Source organism: Phyllopteryx taeniolatus, chromosome 12, assembly GCF_024500385.1.
Source record: "Phyllopteryx taeniolatus isolate TA_2022b chromosome 12, UOR_Ptae_1.2, whole genome shotgun sequence".
Taxonomy (NCBI): Eukaryota; Metazoa; Chordata; class Actinopteri; order Syngnathiformes; family Syngnathidae; genus Phyllopteryx; species Phyllopteryx taeniolatus.
The window spans coordinates 20,566,753-20,590,081 of record NC_084513.1 but is presented as its reverse complement, the minus strand read 5'-3'; the positions used below and the strand labels follow the sequence as shown (position 1 = coordinate 20,590,081).

The following is a 23,329-nucleotide window of genomic DNA, read 5'->3' as shown; positions in this document are numbered from 1 at the left end:
GAGCTGCTCAAGTCAGTCATGGCAAACGTATTTCTGTCTCCCTCTGGTGGCTACACCGAGTATCACAGTATATATATATTATTTTTGTAATCGCCAGTGGACACGTGTGTACGTATGCATTTGTATGCTTTGCGTCAGGTGTTCACTCGGGTTCATAGTTCCAATTGGGACCTTCTGCCCCCGAGTGGACAAGCATTCGCTTGTTCCGCCTGTCACTCTATGTCGCTGCCATAGATAGACGAAATCAAGACTTTTATTCTTTAGACTTTATTGAGACACTTTTCATCCACAAAAATGCTGCAGCAGACAGGTCAAAGGTCAGCATGAGCACGAGGATGAGAAGGTCAGAAAGGAAGTAGAGGAGGAAACGGCGAGGATCGAGTCGTCGTCCGAGCGACCGTACCGACGGCCAGGCGGCCACTGGCTCGCTCAGACAAAGAGCGCCCGGGAGACGCCGGCGCCGATCCGCCCGGCCGCGTTGCACAAGTTCTTCGCGTCGCAGCAAGTGTTCCGGCTTTGTGAGCAGCTGCTATGACACTAAAGGCTTGTTCAATCAATTTAATTAGCCCAAAAGCCGGTGATCTCCCGGGGGACCAGCGGCTCAGAACCACTGGCGCAAAAAAATCCACCTGGATTCCTCATTGAATCCCTTTCGCAAGAAGCTCGGCTCGGCCTCGGGACGAGGCTTCTCATCCTACTCGCTGTCGTCATCATTCTTGTTGCTGGCGCCATTACCTTCATTACGGAGTTCTTTATCGTCACAGCATTTGATGGCGTTGATTTTGGGATTGTGAATTCCGGGCTGATGGGGACTTTATTCTTCTTTTCAAATTGGAAGAACATATTTTCTTCGCCGTTGATGGACTCTTGTTTCTCTTTGGAAAAAATCTCCCACGAGGAATTGCTGCCCCATGTAGGACACAGCAGGTACTTGCCAGAAATTCCTGTGTTTTTAATAGAATGTATTTTTTACAAATATTTTCCAATCCAGCCCAAAACGGCAATTGTCGTTGCATGTGGGACATAGCTGGCACAGTTTCTAAAGCTCCCTTCATGAACAAGATATTTTGGAAAATATGATATTTCATAGTGTAGTATATGTTTTCATATTCTCACTTTAGGTTAGACCAATACGGGAGATTGTTGTCCGTGTGAGACAAAGTCGGAACTTGCCGGAAATCTCCGCATTTTCTCGAGAGCTCTCGAGAATTTTGGAAATGATCGTTTTTTTTTCCCAAAAATATATCATTAAATACGTTTCAATGGCTTCAATTGGACGAGGGCCCAGTCCGATTTCGGTGGTTGTTGTCCCGTGTAGGACACAGCCAGCACTAAAATCTAAAATCGGGGCATTGCGGGTTTGTCTGGAACATATTCCCCGCAATAATCAGGGGTTCAGTGCATTTGCAAAAAAAACCAAAAAAAATGTCCTGTGACAACTTCAATAGACACAAAGAAATGTAAAACTCAAGATCTCCGCCAAGGCTGAAGCGCTACCAAAAGCGGGGAAAAGACATGGCTTTGTGATGTAGCGCTTCGTGCACTTTGAAGAGAACAAGGCAAGGCAGCATGCGGTCAACAATGGGCTCTACACTGTCGCGACACCAAACACAAACTCGACCGGCTCGTTAAATTCAAATTCTGCAGCACAACAAACCAAGTAAATTGTACAATTTGCGGTACTGGGATGAGGCAGACGCGCACGTCACAACAACAGCTGCAAAAAAATGGCACCCTGTAATTCTGTTTGTCCACACGTTAGCAAGCAGTCTCTTTTTTTGATTGTCACTATATTTTGCTGTCCATGGGCACGTGTACCGATCCCACGCTAAAATGACAACACTGCTACTGAGAGACTAAAGTTGTATTTTGAAATAGGCTAACTTTTCCCAATACAGTCCATTTTCACAATACTGGAACAATTTTTCTCATTTTAATGTGCAGCACAAAGTCATACTTTTAAAAAGGCAAAAATGTCCAATACATTCTTCTCTTCTTTATGCAGTTCGAAATCACGAAGATTTGTAGTATTTTTAAAGAAGAAATAAATAAGAAATATTATGACCCATTCAATTCACACATTGTTCCCAGCCCCATCACGACAAACGTAGGACAACATCATGTCGACCATGTTCTTGACAATGGCCGTGGGAGGGTGCAGGTGGTGAGGCTGGCGGTGCGCCACGCACATCTGCCAGGCGTCCACCAGCATAACGTCGAGACCCTTGAACGCGGCGCGCAGCACCGCGTCCAGCTGCAGCGAAAACCAGTCGCTGTTGTACAGGCTGACGTCCCCTCCCAGGGCCTGAGGGTTGGCCGTGCGCACCGCCACCGCCGTCCCCGGCGCCCGGTCCAGGAGTCGCGCCACCGCCTTGCGGATGTGCCGCAGGCGGCGTACGTACACCTCCGCGGGGAAGGTGCTGAAGTGAGACCAGATGCTGAGCGCCACCACCGTGTTGGGACCGCCGGCCAGGCCGTCCAGCTCGTTGGCGATGTAGCGCAACTCGCTGGCCGTGACGGTGGAGAAGCGGATGGGTGGGCCGTGGCAGCGGTACTTCAGCAGAATGTTGTGGGTGCTGTCCACCGCCATTAAGGGCCCCACCTTTTTGGGAGTCTGCAGGTTGAATTCCTTCATGTCTGCAGGGTAAAATGCAATCACGCTACATAAGAGGAAACAAGTTGTCACGAGCGACTGGGGATTCAGCGTCGTTCGCAAGAAAAAAAGTCATTCGCCATACCGTATACACTAAGTAGCTGTGTAATAGCGTGACTAATATGCACTACGTCTACTATATACCTCAAATACGCTGAAATATTGTGATATTATTTTAAGAATATACCACACTGTCCGATGTACGTACTTGCAACCTCGACAGTCTTTACAGACTTCATTCAGGTCCATAAATCTTGGGAAATCGACACACTTGTCATCTTATTGACTCAACATCACCACGATGCAATTGAAACGACAACAGACAGAGAACACTTTGGAGACATAAAGACATAAAAAAACAGTCACTGAGCAGTAAAAGGTTACCAGTAATGTTGTAATGCTGGTACAATATTTATATATATTATTTTTTGGGGGGGGGACAATTGTGCAAAAAAGATGCAGAGTCCACTAGATTGTCCAACAGATGTGCAAATAGTGCAGCCTGGCGAGACTACCACAGCGAGTGCGCGAGAAATGCATCATTGGCCCGACAGAAATGGGACTCAAGACAAAACAAAGAATTGGCTGCATGTTGCAATGGAATAAGGTAAGGTAACTGCTTAAGAAGTTCGTGGCCATTTCTGCCCGCCACCCGAGCAGAGCTGCCACAACGCTACGAGACAAAAGCGCTCACCTGGAAGCACATTGAGGAGATACTCGAACCACTGGCGCACGGTGGAGTCGCCGTACATGTAGACCACCTTGTTGGTTAAACATTGAGCGATGGCGGACGCTCCGTCAAACCGCCGCATGGGAACGCCACCCAATGGCCTCCACGAGTCCTGGTAGTAGTACCCAGACGTCGCCATCTTCACGGGATCCGTTTTTGGACTGCCGCTTTCTACGTTGATGACAAGACACAACGACGTGAATGAATCGGCCGTTCCCTAAAAAGTGGATGTCAGCAGTCTGAATGTCCGCGGTACCTTTCCTGAAAGGCAACACGTTGATGGTGTCCGTTGTGGAAGCGTGGATGGGAACTTTGACGTTCACGTCACTGATTTAGTAAAACAAAAAATAATTACAAAAGTTGCAACAGGAACAGCAATGATGAGACACTACAGCGATACTTGTCCAGGGATCAAAAAAAAGGGAGTTCTGCCCGGACAACTTTATTGTTTCGGCGGTAACAGCCGCATCCCGAAAAACTCACTCCCGTCTTTCTATGACACCAGGAAGTACCCCAACCGGGCCTTGCGGGTCCACGTGTGGTTTCGTGTGGAACACATTTTTGAACCGAAGGTCAATTAGCTAAAGCGCCGGTGTCAAACCGGTGGCCCGGGGGCCAGATCCGGCCCGCCACGTCCTTTTCTGTGGCCCGAGGGGAGTGTGCAACGACATTGTGTTTCTGGCTAAAATACCAAAAATTGCAAATGGGTTTCACTTTTGAAACCACTTTTGAGATAATTGCAAGCATTTTTTGTTACCAACCCCCCTTTTAAAATAAAATGGATTCATACTGTAGTTGAACAAACAGTTTTTACTGGCTTCTGATTTGAAAACTAATTATACGTAATAATACGAGGCAATCATATGGGTTTGCAGCCATAACGGCCCTCCGAGCGGACCCGTGACCAAAATGAGTTTGGCACACCCGATCGAAAGCACGAATTTGGAGGTCCAATGATCGTTCCGTGTGAAATAACCTTTTCAGAAAGGCTGTACTGACATCAAAATGACTAGAGGGTGAATGTTTTTATAGTATTTTACATATGCGCATATTGCTCTGTTTCAAATAGCGTTTCAAAAAGCGGACGGTCGTACAGCGATAAAACCAAGTTCTATTTAAAGACGGTTGTAAACGTGAACGCTCCAATACCCCAAACGTGATTTGGGGCTCTACGGCCTGTTCTGGAATAGCTCGTGTCAGTTCATCCGTGCGTGTACAAACCTCTGAAAGAGCAAAGCTTCCTTATTGGTGATGACGTTTTTGAGGTAGCCTCCCTTAGCGTGGTTGATCCTGGCGTCGCAGGCGAGCATTTTGGGCTTGTAGCAGTACCACGGCTCACCGGAGTAAGGGTCCGTGTAGTTGCACAGCGGCCCCTGGTCTCGCGGCAGGCACACGTTGCACACTGTCGTCTCCGAACGAAGGCCGAGGCGAAAGAGGCTGACGAAGTACACCCGGTCGGGCCGCTTCTCCCTCAGCCGCCGCAGCACGGCGACGGCCTCGCTCGAGTGCACCATGGTGACCTCGACCTGAGCCGAGCCCTCCCACAGCAGCGGGAAGCGAGCGGAATAAAGTCCGTTCTTGTGGTCCAGCACTTGCCCGGCCACGCCCGCCTTGTATTCTGGGGAGTGCAACCGAGCCAACAGGAAGTCGCCGCCGTAGCGCTTGGGTCGGCCCTCGAAGTCGTGCAGGTGGACCAGCACTTCCAGCTGGTCGCCCACGTAGCGACGCCGTCCGTTTCGGGAGGGCACGATTGTAAACAGGCTGTGGGCCGGGTCGCTGGTCTGACAGAGGGCGGGCGGCGCGGCGCTCGAGGGCGGCTGAGGCCAGGCGATGGAGTCCAAAATGTCCCGCTCCTCCAGCTCTTCTTCCGGTGACGGCGGCTGGCCCAGATGTGAACAGAAGATCCGGTCCTGCAACTTGTACATCGCTGACACCGTGTGGTACTTCCAGTTCTGAAGAGATGACATAGATGAACTGCAAATGTGGTCACATTTTCACTACAGTGTGCATAACTGCAACCCGGCAATTCCCAACCGGCTGCCGTGCCGCAATTGGTATAATACGGTATGCGGGAAGAAAAAAATAAAAACTAAATATATATATAAAAAAATAAAAAAAAAATATATATATATATATATATGTATATAAAGGTAAACAAACTTCTCTCACCTCCCTATTGGTAATGTTGTGCAGCAGGAAGATGAGGCCAAACAGGGAGAGGATGATGAGGCCATGTTTCAAAATACTCCCAGACTTCATGTTCGCTTTAATCCTGTCGATTATCCGCCGTCATTGCAGTAGCGGTGATGTCATCACGCCACCTTGCACACATGGGAGAGAGCGAGCGTCTTGAGTCAACAAACCCAAAATCTAATTGTGTCTCTCAAAATCACATTGGCTCCACATGTTCATCCATATCATCCTCCAGGCACCCGGAAGTAACTTGATGACTAATGACCATATATAGCAAAATATGGGTGGATCAATACGGCACTCACTCAGACTGAGAAACTACAGATAAAGAAAAAGCACATTTTAGCAAGCGCAAAACTATTGTGTTAAGTACATATACTTATTTGCTTTCCACGATGCTTATTTGATGGGCTTTGAAAGTAACTGGAAATTTCCAATAAGCGTAAATAAAAAAATTAATTAATAAATAAAAGGTTTTGAGGATAAAGTACGAGCAAGTGTGTGTGGGGGGGTGTTGCTACTGTATCGCATGCATGTTTTGCAACATAAAGAGTGTTCGCATGTTACTGCGTAATAAAGTGCTTACTTCTTCGCACGTCTGGGTAAACGCGTACAAAAAAGCGTCCCCCCACCCCCCATTCTTCGAAAACGAGCAAATGCGAGAATTCATCACGGAACACACTAATAAATGATTCATACATCCCAAAAAGCTTCATATATCCTCATCCGGTTCAATTCAAAACGAAAGGGAATAATATGTTACCAGAAAACATACAGCCATTTTTTTTTTCTTCCCGAAAGCGATGTAAAGTAGTTACAAAATGTATGTAATTGGCATCCATTACATTACTGGGAGAAAATATGTAATCAAATTATAGCCGCTTTTGGAAATTTCAATGATTACAATTTGTTTTATTTGAAATAAATTAAAAAAAGCCACAAGAACTCAAGATTTATTTTCATATCGCGACCTCCTTGTGAAGCCTTGTGATTGGCTCTCTCTAATCACGTGCCATTACGCTCAACTCTCAAACGTGACATACTTTTCCAAGCGTGACCTCGAAACGCCATCTTTGCGGCGTAATCTATTATTTGGTGGCAGATTTTGAAAAGGTTAAGACTCATTGTCGCACTTTTGAACCCATAAAATAACATTGACTCGCTAAACACTTTAACCAAAGGTCCTGTTGATGCCTTCATTGAAAATGAAGAAAAGGAATCCAAATGTCAATAAATGTCATTTTTAATTACTTTGATTAAGTGTTTGAAATAATTACCCTACTACTCTTTTACATTTTCAACATGGCAACCTGTAATTGCGACCCAGCACATTTCCAAAGTCGTCTTGCCAACGCTGATGCTACGGTTAATTGAACACAACATTTTCCTGTTTGTTTTGATGAATTAATTAACTACAATAATTTTGGGTTTTTTTTGTTTGTTGTAAATTTGCTGGCCTGAGTCCGCCTCTCGCCCGAAGTCAGCTGGGATACTCGTGAGGAAAGCGGATGGATGCATAACAGTACAATCATGATTGACTGCAACATGAGTTCAATTGTATGATAACACCTCTGTTCGACCATCTAAAAAAAAAAGAAGATGTAATAAGATAATTATAATAAACCTTATCGTTTGAGCTCAGCATAGTTCCATAGTTGATCATACTGACGAGGAGAAAAAGAAAATATTTACCGCTTTTTTTTAAAAAGAAGAAAAAAGGAGAAAAAACGAAAAAGACAAAGAAAAAGCAGCACTGCTGGGGGAAAAAAATGGTATCTTCCACAAGATGAGGTCTTTCTGCTACACACACGCCGATGAGCTGAGGCAGGATAGGAGGGGGGAAAAAAACAAAAAAAACGAGGCTCCTGGTAATTGACAAATCTTACAAATGTAACGTATTAATCGCAAAGCACGAGCTGATGACCTACAATTTGGCCTGTCGGCAGTTTGTCGCTTCCTCCCTGGCCCGGCTGAGAAGCAAATAAGCAAAATAACATCTAACGTGATCGTTTGCTTGTCGTCCACTGCGATTGGCTGTTTCCATTCCCTACTTCCGGAATTGAATAAACTTTATTGAACGGGAACATATCGTGGTGAACAGTTTGCATCCATCCATTTTCCGCACGACTTTGATCAAATAAAAACAAAACAAAAGATTCAGGAAAGGGCCTCGAGGTTATTTCCTTAATATAAATTGCCGTTTTTAGAGTCTTCTCGTTCCAAAGGAGAATTTGTCATCTCGATATAACAACAGTAGCTCAATATTTTAAACACATCAAGATTTGGTCGTTACTTGCTAACGTTACATTGTGAATATGAAACCGTGCCAAAATTACGATGTCAATAACATAATCAAATTCTATGTATGCTTATTTTCCTTCTTCTTAGTCTTTATAATAGATTTTTAATATTTTTTTTTTATTAGTGTTTCATGTTGCTCAATCAGACAGAGAGAAAACAAATAATCTGCGTCGTTAACTCTACATTTCCTACTCTTGGGAGTTCTGAAATCAGATAAAATTAGAAGTCAGCCCAGCAATGTTCAAGTTTGGTAGCTCCACTGTATTCGTCGTTTGGATGTGGATGGAGGTTTATTTTTCCGTGATGACACACGTCCAGTGAACACTTATGCACTGATCTGCTTTTTATTTCAGTGTAATCATGTTGTATGCATACCAGCAAGGCAATTCCATTACCAAAAGACATAGAAGAAACAGTGTAACAGTAGATGCGCTACACTGCTCTCAAAAAGTCAGGGGACATGGAGTAAAATTTCAGGATGAACCTAAAATGCACGATAAAAACTTGATGAGACCTTTTCTCAACTTTTGAATGCAGGTGTCCATCTGTTCACTTTTTTTTTTTTTTTTTACAGTTTGCTGTTCTCAAACAAGGAGCCGAACGGCAAAATTCACAACAGGTGTTTGATCCATGAATTGACCAATACATTCCCAAGGACACGCACTTCTACACCTTTCTGTGACTCTTCCAGTCTCTCCGTATCTGTTGCAACCTGCTGATGACACCCCGTGACCTCTAAAAATGGCTTGTTAGAAACCTCACAATGGCACTGTACTGCTGAATCCATTGTTAGGCGTCGTCTTGGTCTGATTATGCCGAAATGTGAACGGGATAATGAACACGACTGTTCAAATAGTAATTCTAATTGAACCACGAAATGTATTGGTCAGTTCATGGCACAAACACCTGTCGTGAATTTCGCCGTTCAGTCCCTTGTTAGAGAACAGCAAGGCGTGCAAAAGTACTCAATCGTCGAGGAGTTGGACGTGCATTCATCAGTTTAGAGAAGGTGAGGTGTAAAGGTTACAGTGCATTTTAGGTTCATCTTAAAATTTCACCCAAAATCCAAGTATCTTTAGATTTCTGTGTTCAACAAATAAAAGCACACTTTGTGGGTGATAGATAATAAATATAAGTGCAGTTTTCAGCCATGCCTCAGTGGGCAAATATAACATTCTTACGATACAGTTTTTTTTTCAGTGGACATCTGCCTGGTCATCTTCGGTTTGCAGGGGAGAGGATGGTTGTGACGTTACCAACTCCTCCTCTTCCTCCTCCTCCTCCTCCTCCTCCTCGTCCTCCCTCTGCTGCAAGGAGGAGGCGTAGTGCTCAAGGAGGCTGCAGTCTGTGCTGTCCACGCATTGATGGGACACTCGCACAGTTGTCATGGACTCCGCTGTCCCGCTGCTCAGGAAGCTGTCTTCAGGGGAGGCCCGCTCCTCGCTGGTGGTGATCTGGAAGCCCGAGTCCGGCAAGGAGACATCTGTGGCCGCTCGGTTCGCGGCGGTGCACGCTGCAGGCGGGGCAACCGGACACGGTCCGGGAGGAGCGGAGACGTGAGCGAGGCAGGCCAGCTGCTCCTCGACAGACTGCTTCCACTGCTGCATGGACTGGACCTGGCAGGAGCGCAAAGAAATATGTGAATCATGCTAGCGTGAAAAAGAATTTTCATTTTGTACATGGAACTCAAAATGTGTAGAAAAGATCGATTTTCAAGCCAGAATGGACTCTTTCATCAGCCGACGATTGGCTAGCCGCCATACGCTTGTCACGTGACTTTCTCCACTCTTGACTCATAGAAATAATTCGCAACCCAATGACGTGTTCAAAACTCAGCTTACCTGTTTCCATAGAAACCGGACCGCTTCCTCTTGAACCATCCTTTTTAACTTCTCCTCCTCGCACTGCTTCTGCACCCTGCAAATAAACATTTCAGTGCAAGTCTTTGTACCTAAATGTCATAAAAAAAAATAAACCCACAGACTTCAACATTAATTAACATCAATCTAATGACAGAGCTGTGTGAAAAGTCCTAGAGAAGACGAAGAATCACCTTTTATCGTCATGAATATGCATGCATGCACACAAAATGTGTTCTCTGCATTGTACATCCAGGAACTGTGAGGTGGATCTAATATTTTGCCCTTGTCCTGTAGTTACATACGGCCAAGAAAATAATAAAGCATATACATGTCTATGAAGTGCACCTGTCCAGTTTTAGCGACAAAGAGACGATGTGATCTTGCATCCTGCGCAGGCGGATCTCACTGCGCACCTCTCTGGCCGTGGGGTGACAACACCGAGTGTACCGTCCCCTCCACCACGACTGGATCTTAACAGCTGCTCTTGTCGCTTCCTCGGACGTGTCGAGCAAACGTAAAAACTTTGCTTCCTCTGGGGCTTCCGAAGGTGGCGTGAGAGTCTCTTCTTCGGTGTTGCGCTGCTCCGACGGGGGCGCGCGCCACGGGGACGCCGAACGCCCGGGGGCCAGCGAGTCGGCTTCAAATGTCTCCGTCTCGTCCTCGCTGTCCGAGTGAGGCAGCCGCGGCATGAAGGAGGACTCGGAGGAGAGGATACTGCTGTTCGGCTTATCCTCGTCGGTCTGCACGTCTTCCAAACGGAGGTTCTCCTCTCCCAGCTTTGGGTTGCTTATACATGAAAGCGAAGGGCTGGACGAGTCACAGCTCATCCATGTATTAAACTGCACTGCTCGCCCTATGTGGAAAAACCAAAAGTACAAAAATAACATATTGTATTATATGAGGTGTTTAAATTGATTATACTTATTATGAGCCCTCAAGGGGAAATTCAATGACAAACTAGAATATGAGCGTCAATTTCATCCATCCAGCCTCTTCTTACCTCTTTCCGGGTCCGACAGGACACCAGGTGGCGGTGTGGTCATTTTCTTCACTTCTGCGGCGTTCCCTTGTAGCGATGTATGCAAAGCGTCCGTCGTTTCCACAGCCAGCTGAGTGGGCCGAGGCGGGCTTGGACATTCTCCCCGGGTCTCTTCTAACAACTGCATTTGGTGAAACCTTGGGAAAGGAAAAACACCATTCATGTCAAATTCGTGTTTTTTTCTTGCTGTGTACACAATCGCCCACGAGAAACCAAGCCCAGTACAAGTGTATACCAAGTCTCGCTCAGGTTTATACCTCTGCTTATTCAGGATCTTCTCCAGTTTGGCATCTTCCGCCATCACCAAGGGCGACGAAGTGGTCCGGAGGCAAACGGTGGAAAGGTACTGAACCAGTTCAATGTGCTGGCCTGGTCGAAAGGAGCGACCTTTTCCCTGACTGTACAGCCACTCCGCTTTCAGTCTGGAAAAAATACATTTGAATGGGAGAATTGGGAGAAAAGTTCCTTTCTGTCCATCCTCATACATGTTATACAGTAGATTAATTCAACACTTGGGGAAAAAACTTTTCTGAGGGCAAAATGCCTGACTAATTTTTACATAAAAAAATTATTGTCATTGTTTTTTTTGAATTACATTAATATTCTAGCTTCGAAAGATGGTGAATTTTTCATTTCTGTTTTGGAATAAGCTAAAATCATACATATATTGAAAAAAAAAACGTGAAATATTTCACTTCGAGTGTGCGTAGAGCATCTCGATATATGAGTTTCACTTTAGGAATTGAGCTACCTAACTAAATTAAGGCTTTTGACAATCTTCGAATTTATTGAGATGTACCTGTATGTGCCTCCCACTTTTTAATGGACCAAAAGTAATGGAGCAAATTAACAATAATAAGTCAAACTTTCACTTTTTAATACTTGGTTGTGAATCCTTTGCAGCCAATTACAGCCTGAAGTGTGGAACGCAAAGACAACCCCAGACGCTGGACTTGATCTCTGGTTGGTGATGCTCTGCCAAGGCCTCTACTGCAACTGTGTTCAGGGTTGGTGATCGACTCGGCCACGACATAATAGTCCACTTTTTTGCCTGCGGTGTGTGTATTCTCCATACATTCACCTTTGATAGTGAACTGCGACACGGCATAAATGTCCTTACCCTTCTTTTTGGGACACCACAAAGCCATCCAAGACTTTCAGGCTCAGACACCAATTCATCACATACGGCCGGTAGTCGAAGCGCGGCAGCGACGGGGTTGGCATCACACAAGGGTTATTCATAATGGACAACTGCTCCAGTTCGTGGAGGGGGGCCAGGTGTGCCACCTATGGCCCAAAGTGAGCATCCGTAAACGCACAGAAAATCCCTGTAAGCTTCTGACGCAATGAATGAGGAACACTTACTTCATTGAGATCTGTTATCTCGTTGGATGCCAACGACAGGATGGACACATGGGCGGGGAGGTTGGCGGGCACAGTGCGGAGTGTTGTCACGCTGTTTCCATGCAGGAGAAGTGTCTGCAAAATTGACCCGCCCACCCACCCCCAAAAAAGAAAGATCACACACCCTCTAACAATCAAACCTTATTTGTTTAGCTGCGCTAGGGAAAAAAAATTGAATAACATTGCTGCCTTGACGCTCCTCCGGAACCATGTTTGTGCCATTCTCCATGTTTTGCATGGACATTTATTGCAGATGCACCCAATGTTGGGCCAGTGATAAATAGTAACAAAAACAACAGGAGTGTCTGTGATTTTAAAGCCACTGTTAGATGTGTAATGTACATATAACATGTGAGCTGAATGGTAGGTAGCCCTTTTTGGGCTAAAATGGTAATCGCTAGCGTGCTTATGATAATCGAGGTTGCTCAACGTTTACCATTAGCTAATTTTGATGTCTCAAAATTAGTACACTGAATTTATACCATACTCAGTACCAACATATGCAGTTTAAGGGTAGAAGTTCATCCCTCATAAATGAGAATAAAATGCATTTTAGTTGTAAAAAATGTTTTGGGGTGAAAAAAACGTTTTTTTTGTGTTTTTTTTTTTTTTTTTAAACTGGGGGGGCCAGGGGTAATATAGTGAGAGGCTAAGTCTCACGTTAGCATTAAAGGAAACATATAAGGGAAGAGTGTTAATGGTTTGTATGCAAGTAGTTGGGTCTCAGTGCCTGCCCACCGCTCAAGTGTGAAATTCAAAGGTTAATCGGTATATATATCTGAAAATGTCTCTGAGTGAGTGTTACGCAACAGTGTGGCAAATTTACATAATGACAAAACCCCAAACCGAGTTGAGGCAGGGTAAAGAGTCGCTGACTTGCATGAGACAGGGCTGGCCCCTAAAAATGGGCTAATTTCAGCGCTACAAGAAAAAGCGTGCCACAATTGTTGATCCTTGGCATATTAGGACAAAAGCATGTCACAGACATGTTATTAAAACACCTGGGAAAGGTTTTCAATTTTGAAAAAAAACCAAAAACAAAACACACGATATGTTTATTTTAACGACGAAATTACGCACCTTGAGGGACACAAGTTTACTCAGATCGCCAATGATTGATATACTATTATCTGAAAGATCCAAGTGTTGGAGGGAAACACAGCTGTTCAGCTGCTCGATAACCTGTACAAAAAAAAAAAAAAAAATCACATATGCGAGAACAACTAATGCTTTAATCTATTTACAATTTTGTACACAACGGGCATAAAAGTCATAAAAGCTGAACCTTAATTGCATTTCCCGACAGGTTGAGCCATTTGAGTTTGGGCAGGTCGCGCAGTCCCTCAATGTAGCCAATACTGTTGTTGGGAAGATTGAGGACTTGCAACTCTTTGAGCTGCGACACACCCATCATCCTGACCAGGCGGTTGCTGGCTACTGACAGCTAAATATGCAAAGACCAAGAAAACACATGTAATATGAAGAATACAGTATTTTGCTCAGGGTTGGGACAAGTGACGCACCTGCTGAAGGCCCGGGTTCCTTTCCAGATGGTCCAGTTTCATGATTTGATTTTGGTCCAGGATGAGCGTGTGTGTGTTCTCTGAGCAGATGAAACTGGGGTCAAGCTTCCGCATACCCCGAGCCGAAAGATCTACCACAGGCCCTATAGGGAAAAAAACAAGATGGACTAAAACAATGAACGCTTACACACCATGTGAATGTCATGAAGCCAGTGACCATAAATATGAAATGATCATGCTTAACTGGGAGTTTCATAACTTAAATGTAATGGTGGTTAACGTTATTTACTTGCTGAGAACTAAATGCAGTGAATTCATTCTAAAGAATTCCGTTGTTGACGTTAAACTGGTCACAAGATCTGCCAATGGAGAACTGACTTAACATGCCAAAAAATATGATTTAATCTCCACGTGCGCTTAAATACAATGTGCTTTGAAAAGAGGCTGAAAAACAATAAACATCGTTATTTGGTAATATAACAGCAGATGATCATACTGGCACAAACTGTCTCTACTCAAACACAGAAAACAACATACGCTAGCTAACGGCCAAACTCAATAGTCACATAAGCTCGTCATGCGACAAAACAAACTTACATTGAAACACAAGTTGCATACTTACCATTTGTATCCAATTGTAAATCTGACACCCCCATTCTGTTGCCACACACACATTGACAAGCAGTCGGCAAATTTGGAATTCTAATCGCTGCAAACCGATTCAAGGAGCGACCGTCGCTAGCAAGAAGTTCAAACTGTGTAACAGAGAAGCATTCTGGGAAATGTAGTTCACAACTATGACGCTCCTCTGTTTGGCGGCTGGTCGAAAGTGTGTTGGGAAAGACTACACTAACGGATCGTCGTTTGCGACAGGCGCGCTAAACGTTGCTACCCGCGAAATGTAGCAATGGCGATTAATGTTTTAGTTGAGCAAACATGCCAAAATATCTAAGAATTATAGTAGTTGCAAGCTTTGTTCTTATACACACATACGACCAAACGCTTCGTGACATTCGCGAAGACATCAAACTGACGTTTACCGTGTGGCAACTTGTGATATTAGAAAATTATTTTAAATTTTTTTTGCCAGTAATTAAATATATTTTAGTCAAACATGTTATAACTCGTCAAGTGGTAAAAAAAAAAAAACATTCAGTCAAATGAATAGTTTATAACCATAAATCCCCCTATTCGGCTTCCGCTTCCGCCATCTTTCTTTCCGGTTTTGCGCACTCTTGTATCCGTCATGAAGTGAGTTTACCGATTAGAATCAAACACCATCTCGACATTTAAATAAACTATATGATACGATCATGTCATTTCACCGAATACAAAAGCTCATCTATTTCAGTGACGCCCGACATTTGTCGTTTTCAGGGTCGAGTTGTGCAGTTTCAGCGGGTACAAAATTTACCCCGGCCATGGCCGCCGGTACGCCAGGATAGACGGGAAGGTAAACGCGAACGCCGTCCTCGTTGTCGCCCTTACTTGTTGTGGCACTTGCCATGTTTAATATGTTAGCAACGTTATAGTGGCTTTAATAAAGACGGCCAACTGGAATAGGCCTAACCGGCTCACGTTTAAATGCGATCTATGTATGCCATATTGGGGCGAGCATGCGTAATAAATATGCGACAAGTCCTCCAGGTTGCTCTTCTAATGAATTCTCATAGGTGTTCCAGTTCTTGAACGCCAAATGCGAGTCTGCATTTTTGGCCAAGAGGAATCCCCGACAGATCAACTGGACTGTGCTGTATAGACGCAAGCACAAGAAGGGCCAATCTGTAAGTAACAAGCCACTAATAATGACCGTTTTACGTTTGTCTCTTTAAATGTGCATACAACACCACAGTAGGCAAACTACATTTATTGATATATGCAGCATAGCATCCCTATTGGGTGGAAACTGTTTGTCCAAATATGGTCCATTTCACATTTTCTTCCACCCACAAATCAATACTAATGGTCTGTAACACATCATATGTTATTTCTATGCGTTTTTGAGAGAGAGCATTCTTGAGAACAAATCTGTTAATCGTCTTGGACACTAAGGCGTTCTAAGTGAGCCCCAAACATTTGAGTGGTATTGTATATCGCAAAAGACTCTTTCTTATCTTTAGTTAGGCATTTAGTGACCTGTTGAGCAGCCAGCCATTACCATCTGATCCGCTCTCAACTCCTACTCCTGCCAATAGCGATGCGGACCTGTCTAAGCATCATCTTGAAAAGTTTACCGCCCTGATTTCTACAGTGTTAATTAACCTTACAAGGACCGTCACCAGCCTTTCAGACCTGTTCTGGAATTTTCACGTATGCTGCTATTTATTAGCTGCCACGCTGGCTGGTGGCTAACCGTGGCTACAACTCCGTTACTGTGTCAGTATCAGTTAATGATGGAGGAAAACAAAAACGGCGATAGGCGTGACTAGGTGCATTTTTCAGCAAATAGTTTGTTCTGTTCTCTAGAAAACTTTGCAAGTCAGCAAAGGTTTACTGTACTTGTACTCAGTCTTTTGGCTGTCACTTGTTTGGCTGCGGGGGGACGGTGTGCATGGCCTCCCTCCATGTCATGTGCTGTTGCCGGGCTGTGTTTTGCAGGCTGTGCAGCAGCGCTCACTCCACACCCTGCAGCCATAGAACACGCGGAGATCATAGTACTGGCCTTTGTTGTCATTAGTGACTCATTACCAACGGCCGGCCTCCAAACTCTCCGACATGCCTTATTGATAGGAATTGTTTTAACATTTTGTCTATTTTAGATGCTGCAGTTGTGCTAGTACAGTGAACGCCTGTTTAGCCCTAGTTAGGCATTCTATAAGTCACAGATTTTTTAAAATGGAAGCCATCTTCCGTAATTAACTGAAAACTCAGGCAGTCACAGGTTTTGTGCTTGCTTTGGGTTGCATCTTGTTGCCAAGGAACTGTTGAAGTGACCTGGGAGCTACATTTTACACAAAATTAGTCCCTTGCTGTCACCTTGTGGCTTGTATAGGTAATTACAGTACAAAGTGAACCATTTTTTTTTGGGGGGGGGGGGGGTCAATTAATCGCAGTTTTTCCGTCAGAGCGCAGTCCCTCAGTAATGCTGTTCGCAGGGTTCACTGTACCAGCAACGCTTTGTTTTGAGTATAATTTGGGTGTCATTTTTTGTAATGGTGGGTTGCTGCTGTTCTTTTCGTGTCCCAACAGGAAGAGGTGAGCAAGAAGCGTACCCGCCGTGCCGTCAAGTTCCAGAGGGCCATCACTGGTGCCTCCCTGGCTGAGATCATGGCCAAAAGGAACCAGAAGCCCGAGGTCCGCAAGGCCCAGAGAGAGCAGGCCATCAGGTAAGAGCACACAGAAGCAGTTGCATTAAACATTGCACTTTTTAAATTGTTTTTAAAATGAATGTTCTGGTTTTATTGCGGGCATTTATCAGATGCATCGTTAGAATTGTTTATAATGTAGATCGTTTAAATGCAGTGGCGGGCGGCGCATTTCAGACGTGGGCCTTCAGTGGGGACTGTCCACCTTATAATACCACCACCATCACATTGAAAAATAATATAAAAAAACAATAGAACTATGGACGACATTACAGGGTGCAGGAGGCATTTTCCATATCAGAATTATCTTTATTTTGCCAAGTATGTCCAAAAAACACACAAGGAATTTGTCTCCGGTAGTTGGAGCCGCTCATTGACGGCCCTTGGCAGAGTAAATTGATATAACAACACACAGAAGTTGAAATGTGATTGGAGAAAAGAAAAATCAACCCCACAAATGAATGGAAGTTGCGCAGCCAAAACGCACGATACTTATATGAAGACAAAAGGCTGTTGGAAATAAATTAATACAATTTCATGTTGTAAATGTAGGTTAGTTTTTTTGATAGCGTTTGAGCCCCAGAGAGCTTTTAAAGGCCCTGACTCTGGATGCCACTGTTCTAATGTGATGGATAAGTAAGTAGACTGAGTTGCTCAATTATCTAAAAAACCTTTCTCATTAATTCAACTAATTATTGATTTCAAGACATTTTCCGTTTTATACAACAAAGCTCCCGCTATTTGTAGGGCATAGGGACCGAGTCCTGCCACGAATAACCGCAAAACATTTATAATTGCCTATATTAATAATTTCAACTTAAGTTTTTTTTTTATTTCAAGCTCCTTACAATACTCTTGAAAATAAATGGCTTACACATACATGATTTGATTTCGGGGGGAAACTTGCCAGCGAGAGCATGCATGTGCACATTTGGCACAGACTCTTTGTAACCTCCGCTAACAACAAAGATCTTAAGGTTCTCGGTTAAGATAAATCACTTCAACAATACTTCATTCAATTACTACTTTCCTATTAGCGCGAGATTTGGTGGAGTCTTGTGGCATGTTCGGGTGTGTAAAAGTCATGAATAGGGGGGCTTCAGTGTAATTCAGATGGATTTCAATGTGCTTTTGTTTTTCCTCAATCAGAGCTGCCAAGGAGGCCAAGAAGGCAAAGCAGGCTGCCAAGAAGCCCGTCGCTCCCACTAAGGTGAGTCGTGTATTAGCTGTTAGATTGTATTGAATCCTCAAGTCTAAAAAGGGTTTGTATGCTTCTGTCCTTTAGGCTGCCACCAAGGCTGCACAGAAGCCCAAGATCGCCAAGCCCATGAAGGTGAACGCACCCCGTGTTGGTGGAAAACGCTAAGCCGCGGCTCCTCGTTTTTGGTTGTGAATAAAAGTTTTTGGGTAACCATCATCTCTGTGCATTTTTTTTAAAATTTGAAATGTGTTCTAATATATATGAGCTTTGTATTCCATTTCTTCCAGGCTGTATGCGGGCCGCAGGTTCCACACCCGTAGTTTGTGACATGAACCGGAAATATCTGAATAGAAATGTCCTGTTCAATTTTGCATCTTTTAACGTCATCGATAAGCAGGTTTGAATGCGACTGAACAAATCAGATTGTATTAGTTGAACAGGATTTATTAGCCTTTCATAACAGCAATTACACTTCCACAGTGCCTCAAAGTGCCATTTGCTCCATCACTCAGCAGATCAGGTGACATTAAAGTGAGATAAATGATTACCATTACAGTGAGGGGATTAGAATTAACAATTATGGTGAAAAAACAACAAACACAAATATATTTATACAAAAAAAAAAGACTTCCCTAAGAGCAAAGAGGCATCAGACATCACTAGCGGTTCAGTGCTAGTGTTAGCTTGCGACATTTGTGTAGCATTACAAGCTGCACGAGTAACACACAAATCGTGTTATACAGTTACAGTGATAAGAGAAGGAAAAGTGAAACAATGAAGTGATTTGTTCTCAAAGTTTAAAGCCATTAAAATCAAAGTTTAATAACCATATTATAAATAAATGACTACAAATGTGATGCCCTTCAATGGCTTTGGATAATCTTCAAAGTGAATGTTTTTGGGAAATGATTGCATGAGGTAATGACTGCTACACCTGAAAAATGATATACAAACTAAATGTACAATCAAACAACTTGTTAATAAACAAGTTATAACTTTTGCATTAGTGACCATCATCAAGTGTTATTTTCACTTTAGTTTTTATGTCAATTATATGCCCTGAGGAAACTTGGAACTTTAGGGAAAGTGCACATTTCCAGCAGGGAAATGTATGTTAAATATGGTCGGATCATGTTGCTGTCATGGATGTCACGTGGAAACGAAGATCATGTGATGTACAAATGAAGAGCGGGGCGTGCGGGGCAGGTCTGTGGGTGCCCTGGCAACAAGTTGACCTTTTACTTCACGGTCAGGACTCTGTTGCGCCCTGAGCCTTCTGATCCTGCTTGTATCTGTTCAAGGACACAACAGCCACACGATGAAGAAAATATGAGTTACGTGGTCATGGTTTGATTGCGACGAAAAAGGTGGTGCACATGTCGAGGTGTACCAATGACTTACGGTTGAACATTACAAATCAAAGCTGGTGTTAGCACAAATATTCTCAGTTGATGTAGGTTTTACCCTGTGAATTTCATCCACTTTGCTTCAATTATTTTGTAATAAATAATAGAAAACCCTTTTGAAACACCCCGTATACATTAAGAGACAGAGGTAAAAGGTTCACCTCCAAATCCTGTAGAGCTGGGAGCCTCCGGCGCTGCCCAAGAAGAAGTTGACAGCGAACAGGTTCCAGTTCTTTGGTATGATGACCAGCGAATATCTGGACCAGATCAGGCCTGGTCGACAAGAGCCAAGGTTATGCACACACGAGTGAGAACATAGTCTGGTTTGTGCAAAACATCATCATATAAGATTTGTTTGAAGGAACATGGGGGGCAAACCTTGGACACCTTTGACATACATCGGTAGCCAACAAAAACGCATAAACTAACTACATATCCTTAACTCTCACTCAGTTTACCTGTTGCCGTCAGTACTGCAGACTGGGAGGTGCTCAGCTTTTCTGCTGGCCGTGTCATGTCAGCTAAGCCAGCAGCAACCAGGCCCTGAAAATATTAAGCCAGCACATTTATATCCACGGTATTGTTTTGTGACCACTTCAAGTTGAATGAAAAGTTCCCCTGAACAATATATTTGGGCTCGATTTGGTTTAGTGACTCAATTGTTGCCAAAACGACAAGTGTCATGCAATGGTCAAGTCTCAAAACCTCTGTTATTTCATCTTTCATGATGCGATCGGTTTCATCTTATTCGAATATACTTAATACATTTTTTAAAAATATTTTAACTAGGACTGGCTGATATGGCCCGAAAAAATGATCAGGTTTGTGCGTTGCCTGTTTTTGACCGCTGACATACCTTGCAATTTGCTCCACGTCGCTTTTGAGATACCGCCACCAAACCGATGTTAACTAACTTCTCGTCAAAAGTTTTACTGTTTTCCCAATGTTCAATAAACAGCTGAAAAGTACATTGGCGACTGGCGAAAACATTACTGTAAGTACTGTATATTATAAACCCATGAAAAAAGATCGTTAAAAAAAAAAAAAAAAACACAGAGCGGGAGCAGAAAAAATAAACTGCAATGTGGCAGGGAAACAATGTACTGACTGGAAATCGTTCCCGCGCCAGCTATGGGAACCATTACAATATCGATTACAAAAAAAACAAATAATAATCATAATAATCTAGACTTACCCATTTAAACATGGGCGCCCAGAAGAACACCGTTTTTGGACCTTGAATGAAAACAAGAAAAAGGGGGAAACCATGAAAGCTTTCTCTAGACATTACTTTGTAGTATTTGCGGGATTTCTCTCAAAACCTACACGTAAATCCACAAAAATTGCAGTCGATGCAAAAGGTAACACCGAGGCAATTGCCCAGAAGCACAGAGGAGAGAACCATGAGGGATCCTAAAACTTGCTGGTTTGGTTTTCCCGCTCCGAGGGCACTTTTTGCAGCACACACAGGGGCACTTAGGGTAAAAAGCGGAACTTAGGGTAAAAAAGTGGGTGGGTCTTGGCACTAGGCTCGCTTCTATTTATTTTTCTACTACGGTGCTAGTCAATTATTCTTTGTATTTTCCAACAGTCTAGCAAGCTGCCTCTCACAGGTCAGTCTTGGCATCTGGTTTGGGGAAGGAGACTCACGATTGTCGATGGAGATTTCGTCATGCGTGTGTGCCACGTTGGTCGTCCCGAGCACACACTTGCCCACTTTGTCTTTGTCATGTGTATGCGTGTACTCCACTTTGGAAATATCAGTCGCTGTGCTACAGAGACTAAAAAGTTGGGGAAGGCCCATAAAAGTCTGCCGACCTGCTTTTGCTGCACTATCACCCACCAGTGCTGAGGGCATAACACCAATAAAGGACAGAGTTTCTGCAAATGATCTGGGAGGGAGGTGGTCCTTGGTCGCCGCCCCTTCATACCTGGTCACAAAGCTGTCCTTGCACACCTCCAATACCCTTGGACAGGGGGAAAACCCCAAAACAAAACAAAGACCAGACTATCAACCCGCTCAAGCATGACTGTGAGTTGACAATACTGGAGACTCACTTAGTTATGCTGGCGTTTGATTAACAAATTGTCGTGCTGTTCATACTGAATACAATAATAGCTCCTCTCATATTCCTAAATGAGTGTTAACGTAAAATAAACAGTGGAATGGAAACAGTACACGTCGCACTTGGCTTCAGTAAACCTTTATGCATGGTTTCGACCAGTCATACGACTCATCTCAGTGTTATCTAGGACAACTGAGCATTTTATTTTCTGCAGTGAAGTCTCGCCTGTGTGCACAAAAAAAAAAAAAAGTCTTCTGGCGATAATTGTAGTTTTGGACATTCTCGCTGCATTTCCAAGCTGATTATGAACTCCAAAATACACGGAAACGTCACGCCAATCTCGGTGCTACTTTATTGCAGAGATCAGTACAGGCTACTGTCTTTAAAGTTATCGCGTTGTTGTTGTTTTTTTTTTTTTTTTTTTTAATAAACTCGCTTTACCTGCCGGGTGGTTGTACAGAGGTCTCAGTTTGGCGGGCAGCATATGCTCGATAGAATCCAGAATCCTGTGATAGGACGCTCTCAATGCAGCCATGATGCTAGCTTGAAATTTGGGGGGAGGAATGAAAATGACAGCCGCTCGGAGCTATTCGTAAACTAGGTTTAACGAGACGGTAGTAATAAAGAAGTTGCTCGTGTTCAAATTTACACACTTTTATAAAAAAAAAAAAAATCTTCGCGGCGTTGAGAAACACACAAAAATGAGTGTGGTTTAGGATGGGAAGAGTATGCTATGTGCGACGCTGGGCTAGCTGTCATTAGCTTGAGGTGACTTTCCACTGGTACAGCAACCTTGGCCAACAGGGCGGGCCAATAGAGAGTGGCCAATTGGTCGGTCCGTTCAGAAACCGTATTTGATTGGTTTACAGTGGGAGACATTTGTTTTATAGTACGACGTATCCTAACTGAGTGGCGACATTGCTTCAATTACTGTTCATTTGGATTAATCTTCTTTTGTAAATCTATTATTAGGGCCCAAGTAGCAAATTCTGGACGTGGACAACTCTCTACTTCAAATCAAGGGTGAAGATATTTAACGGCGATGTGTGTCCTGTAGGCCTACGTGGACAGCTGCATGGCTGAGCTTGGAAAACCACCGGCTACGTCGCATCACCTGTTCTCACCGAGTTATCAGTTAAGTTGACCACCTCTCTTATAATTTCAATTGATTCTACATTCCCAGAAATGCACCATCAAACCGGTAACTTTTCGTGTAACTGACCCTGAGATGCACTCTGAGGCGGCCGGGCAAGTATGACAAACTGCTCTCTACCTGGTTCTTTTTCGTTGTTGAACAAGTTTAATGAGCTGGCGGCGTTTCTTTGTTTCTTTGGGCAGAGACAGGAGACGGTGGGGGACTGATACGAGACTGCATTAAAATATTGCTAGCAATGAAAACTGCATATTGTCCCCAAATAAATCTCATTCACTGCCAACCCTCCCAGTTAACATGAATATTTGACTTCTAAAGCAGTCAATGGCAGTGATTGTGCCAAGTATGCAAATAGCTCTATTATTATGACAGGTTAAAGTTTCAAAGTGATCAAAGGGGGAAAAAACGTTTTTGCTGACACCCTTTTTACATTAGTTCCTTTAGTGGAACGTTACTGTACAAAGAGTACAGTAACTTGTTAAAAAAAAATTCC

General features: G+C 43.7%; 4 protein-coding genes and 1 non-coding gene across 8 annotated transcripts; 2 read left to right on the top strand and 3 right to left on the bottom strand.

The window, feature by feature from the left end:
* Window positions 1–1,919: 1,919 nt before the first annotated feature.
* nxpe3 (neurexophilin and PC-esterase domain family, member 3) lies at window positions 1,920–7,611 on the bottom strand. 3 transcript variants are annotated; one of them, XM_061791927.1, is made up of 6 exons: window positions 7,201–7,611; window positions 5,553–5,704; window positions 4,605–5,335; window positions 3,640–3,710; window positions 3,348–3,554; window positions 1,920–2,637 (listed from the first exon to the last, which is right to left on the bottom strand). In XM_061791927.1, exons 2-6 carry the CDS (start codon window positions 5,640–5,642, stop codon window positions 2,075–2,077), a joined length of 1,662 nt encoding a protein of 553 aa, XP_061647911.1. In that variant the 5' UTR covers window positions 5,643–5,704; window positions 7,201–7,611; the 3' UTR covers window positions 1,920–2,074. The 3 variants fall into 3 exon arrangements, with proteins under 3 accessions (XP_061647911.1, XP_061647910.1, XP_061647912.1); XM_061791926.1 differs by having other exon boundaries at window positions 7,269–7,611; XM_061791928.1 differs by having other exon boundaries at window positions 7,505–7,609.
* A 591-nt stretch (window positions 7,612–8,202) lies between these two features.
* On the bottom strand, window positions 8,203–14,866 carry cep97 (centrosomal protein 97). 2 transcript variants are annotated; one of them, XM_061791923.1, is made up of 11 exons: window positions 14,328–14,859; window positions 13,706–13,848; window positions 13,468–13,626; window positions 13,263–13,364; window positions 12,144–12,257; window positions 11,899–12,065; window positions 11,036–11,200; window positions 10,740–10,915; window positions 10,085–10,592; window positions 9,719–9,794; window positions 8,203–9,493 (listed from the first exon to the last, which is right to left on the bottom strand). In XM_061791923.1, the coding sequence occupies exons 1-11, from the start codon at window positions 14,359–14,361 to the stop codon at window positions 9,074–9,076; spliced, it is 2,064 nt and encodes a 687-aa protein (XP_061647907.1). In that variant the 5' UTR covers window positions 14,362–14,859; the 3' UTR covers window positions 8,203–9,073. The 2 variants fall into 2 exon arrangements, with proteins under 2 accessions (XP_061647907.1, XP_061647909.1); XM_061791925.1 differs by having other exon boundaries at window positions 9,149–9,493; window positions 10,153–10,592; window positions 14,328–14,866.
* Window positions 14,867–14,887: 21 nt separating this feature from the next.
* Window positions 14,888–19,210, top strand: rpl24 (ribosomal protein L24). Its single transcript, XM_061791929.1, has 7 exons — window positions 14,888–14,956; window positions 15,083–15,158; window positions 15,379–15,489; window positions 16,895–17,031; window positions 18,160–18,220; window positions 18,296–18,417; window positions 18,499–19,210. The coding sequence occupies exons 1-6, from the start codon at window positions 14,952–14,954 to the stop codon at window positions 18,374–18,376; spliced, it is 471 nt and encodes a 156-aa protein (XP_061647913.1). The 5' UTR covers window positions 14,888–14,951; the 3' UTR covers window positions 18,377–18,417; window positions 18,499–19,210.
* LOC133487295 (small nucleolar RNA SNORA23) lies at window positions 16,243–16,424 on the top strand. The gene has a single exon (XR_009791282.1). It is a non-coding gene; the product is annotated as a small nucleolar RNA SNORA23 (small nucleolar RNA).
* Window positions 19,008–22,472, bottom strand: mpc2b (mitochondrial pyruvate carrier 2b). The gene is made up of 5 exons (XM_061791930.1): window positions 22,125–22,472; window positions 20,813–20,853; window positions 20,076–20,160; window positions 19,779–19,890; window positions 19,008–19,503 (listed from the first exon to the last, which is right to left on the bottom strand). The coding sequence occupies exons 1-5, from the start codon at window positions 22,216–22,218 to the stop codon at window positions 19,461–19,463; spliced, it is 375 nt and encodes a 124-aa protein (XP_061647914.1). The 5' UTR covers window positions 22,219–22,472; the 3' UTR covers window positions 19,008–19,460.
* Between the last annotated feature and the right edge of the window lie 857 nt (window positions 22,473–23,329).

What these genes read in the sequence shown, in the direction of transcription:
- cep97 (XM_061791923.1), bottom strand. Translation starts at nt 14,361, where the DNA reads ATGGGGGTGTCAGATTTACAATTGGATACAAATG. An exon ending in GTGGTGTCCCAAAAAGAAGG is followed by an intron (nt 11,201 to 11,898) that starts GTAAGGACATTT and finishes TATTTTTTCCAG; the next exon opens with ACTGAAAGCGGAGTGGCTGT. An exon ending in TTGTCGCTAAAACTGGACAG is followed by an intron (nt 9,795 to 10,084) that starts GTGCACTTCATA and finishes GTTTATTTGCAG; the next exon opens with GGTGCAGAAGCAGTGCGAGG.
- nxpe3 (XM_061791927.1), bottom strand. Translation starts at nt 5,642, where the DNA reads ATGAAGTCTGGGAGTATTTTGAAACATGGCCTCATCATCCTCTCCCTG. An exon ending in ACAACATTACCAATAGGGAG is followed by an intron (nt 5,336 to 5,552) that starts GTGAGAGAAGTT and finishes TCATCTCTTCAG; the next exon opens with AACTGGAAGTACCACACGGT. An exon ending in TCTCCTCAATGTGCTTCCAG is followed by an intron (nt 2,638 to 3,347) that starts GTGAGCGCTTTT and finishes TTTACCCTGCAG; the next exon opens with ACATGAAGGAATTCAACCTG.
- rpl24 (XM_061791929.1), top strand. An exon ending in AGCACAAGAAGGGCCAATCT is followed by an intron (nt 15,490 to 16,894) that starts GTAAGTAACAAG and finishes GTGTCCCAACAG; the next exon opens with GAAGAGGTGAGCAAGAAGCG. An exon ending in CAGAGAGAGCAGGCCATCAG is followed by an intron (nt 17,032 to 18,159) that starts GTAAGAGCACAC and finishes TTCCTCAATCAG; the next exon opens with AGCTGCCAAGGAGGCCAAGA.
- mpc2b (XM_061791930.1), bottom strand. Translation starts at nt 22,218, where the DNA reads ATGGCTGCATTGAGAGCGTCCTATCACAGGATTCTGGATTCTATCGAG. An exon ending in GGGCGCCCATGTTTAAATGG is followed by an intron (nt 20,161 to 20,812) that starts GTAAGTCTAGAT and finishes TAATATTTTCAG; the next exon opens with GGCCTGGTTGCTGCTGGCTT. An exon ending in TGCAGTACTGACGGCAACAG is followed by an intron (nt 19,891 to 20,075) that starts GTAAACTGAGTG and finishes CTTGTCGACCAG; the next exon opens with GCCTGATCTGGTCCAGATAT.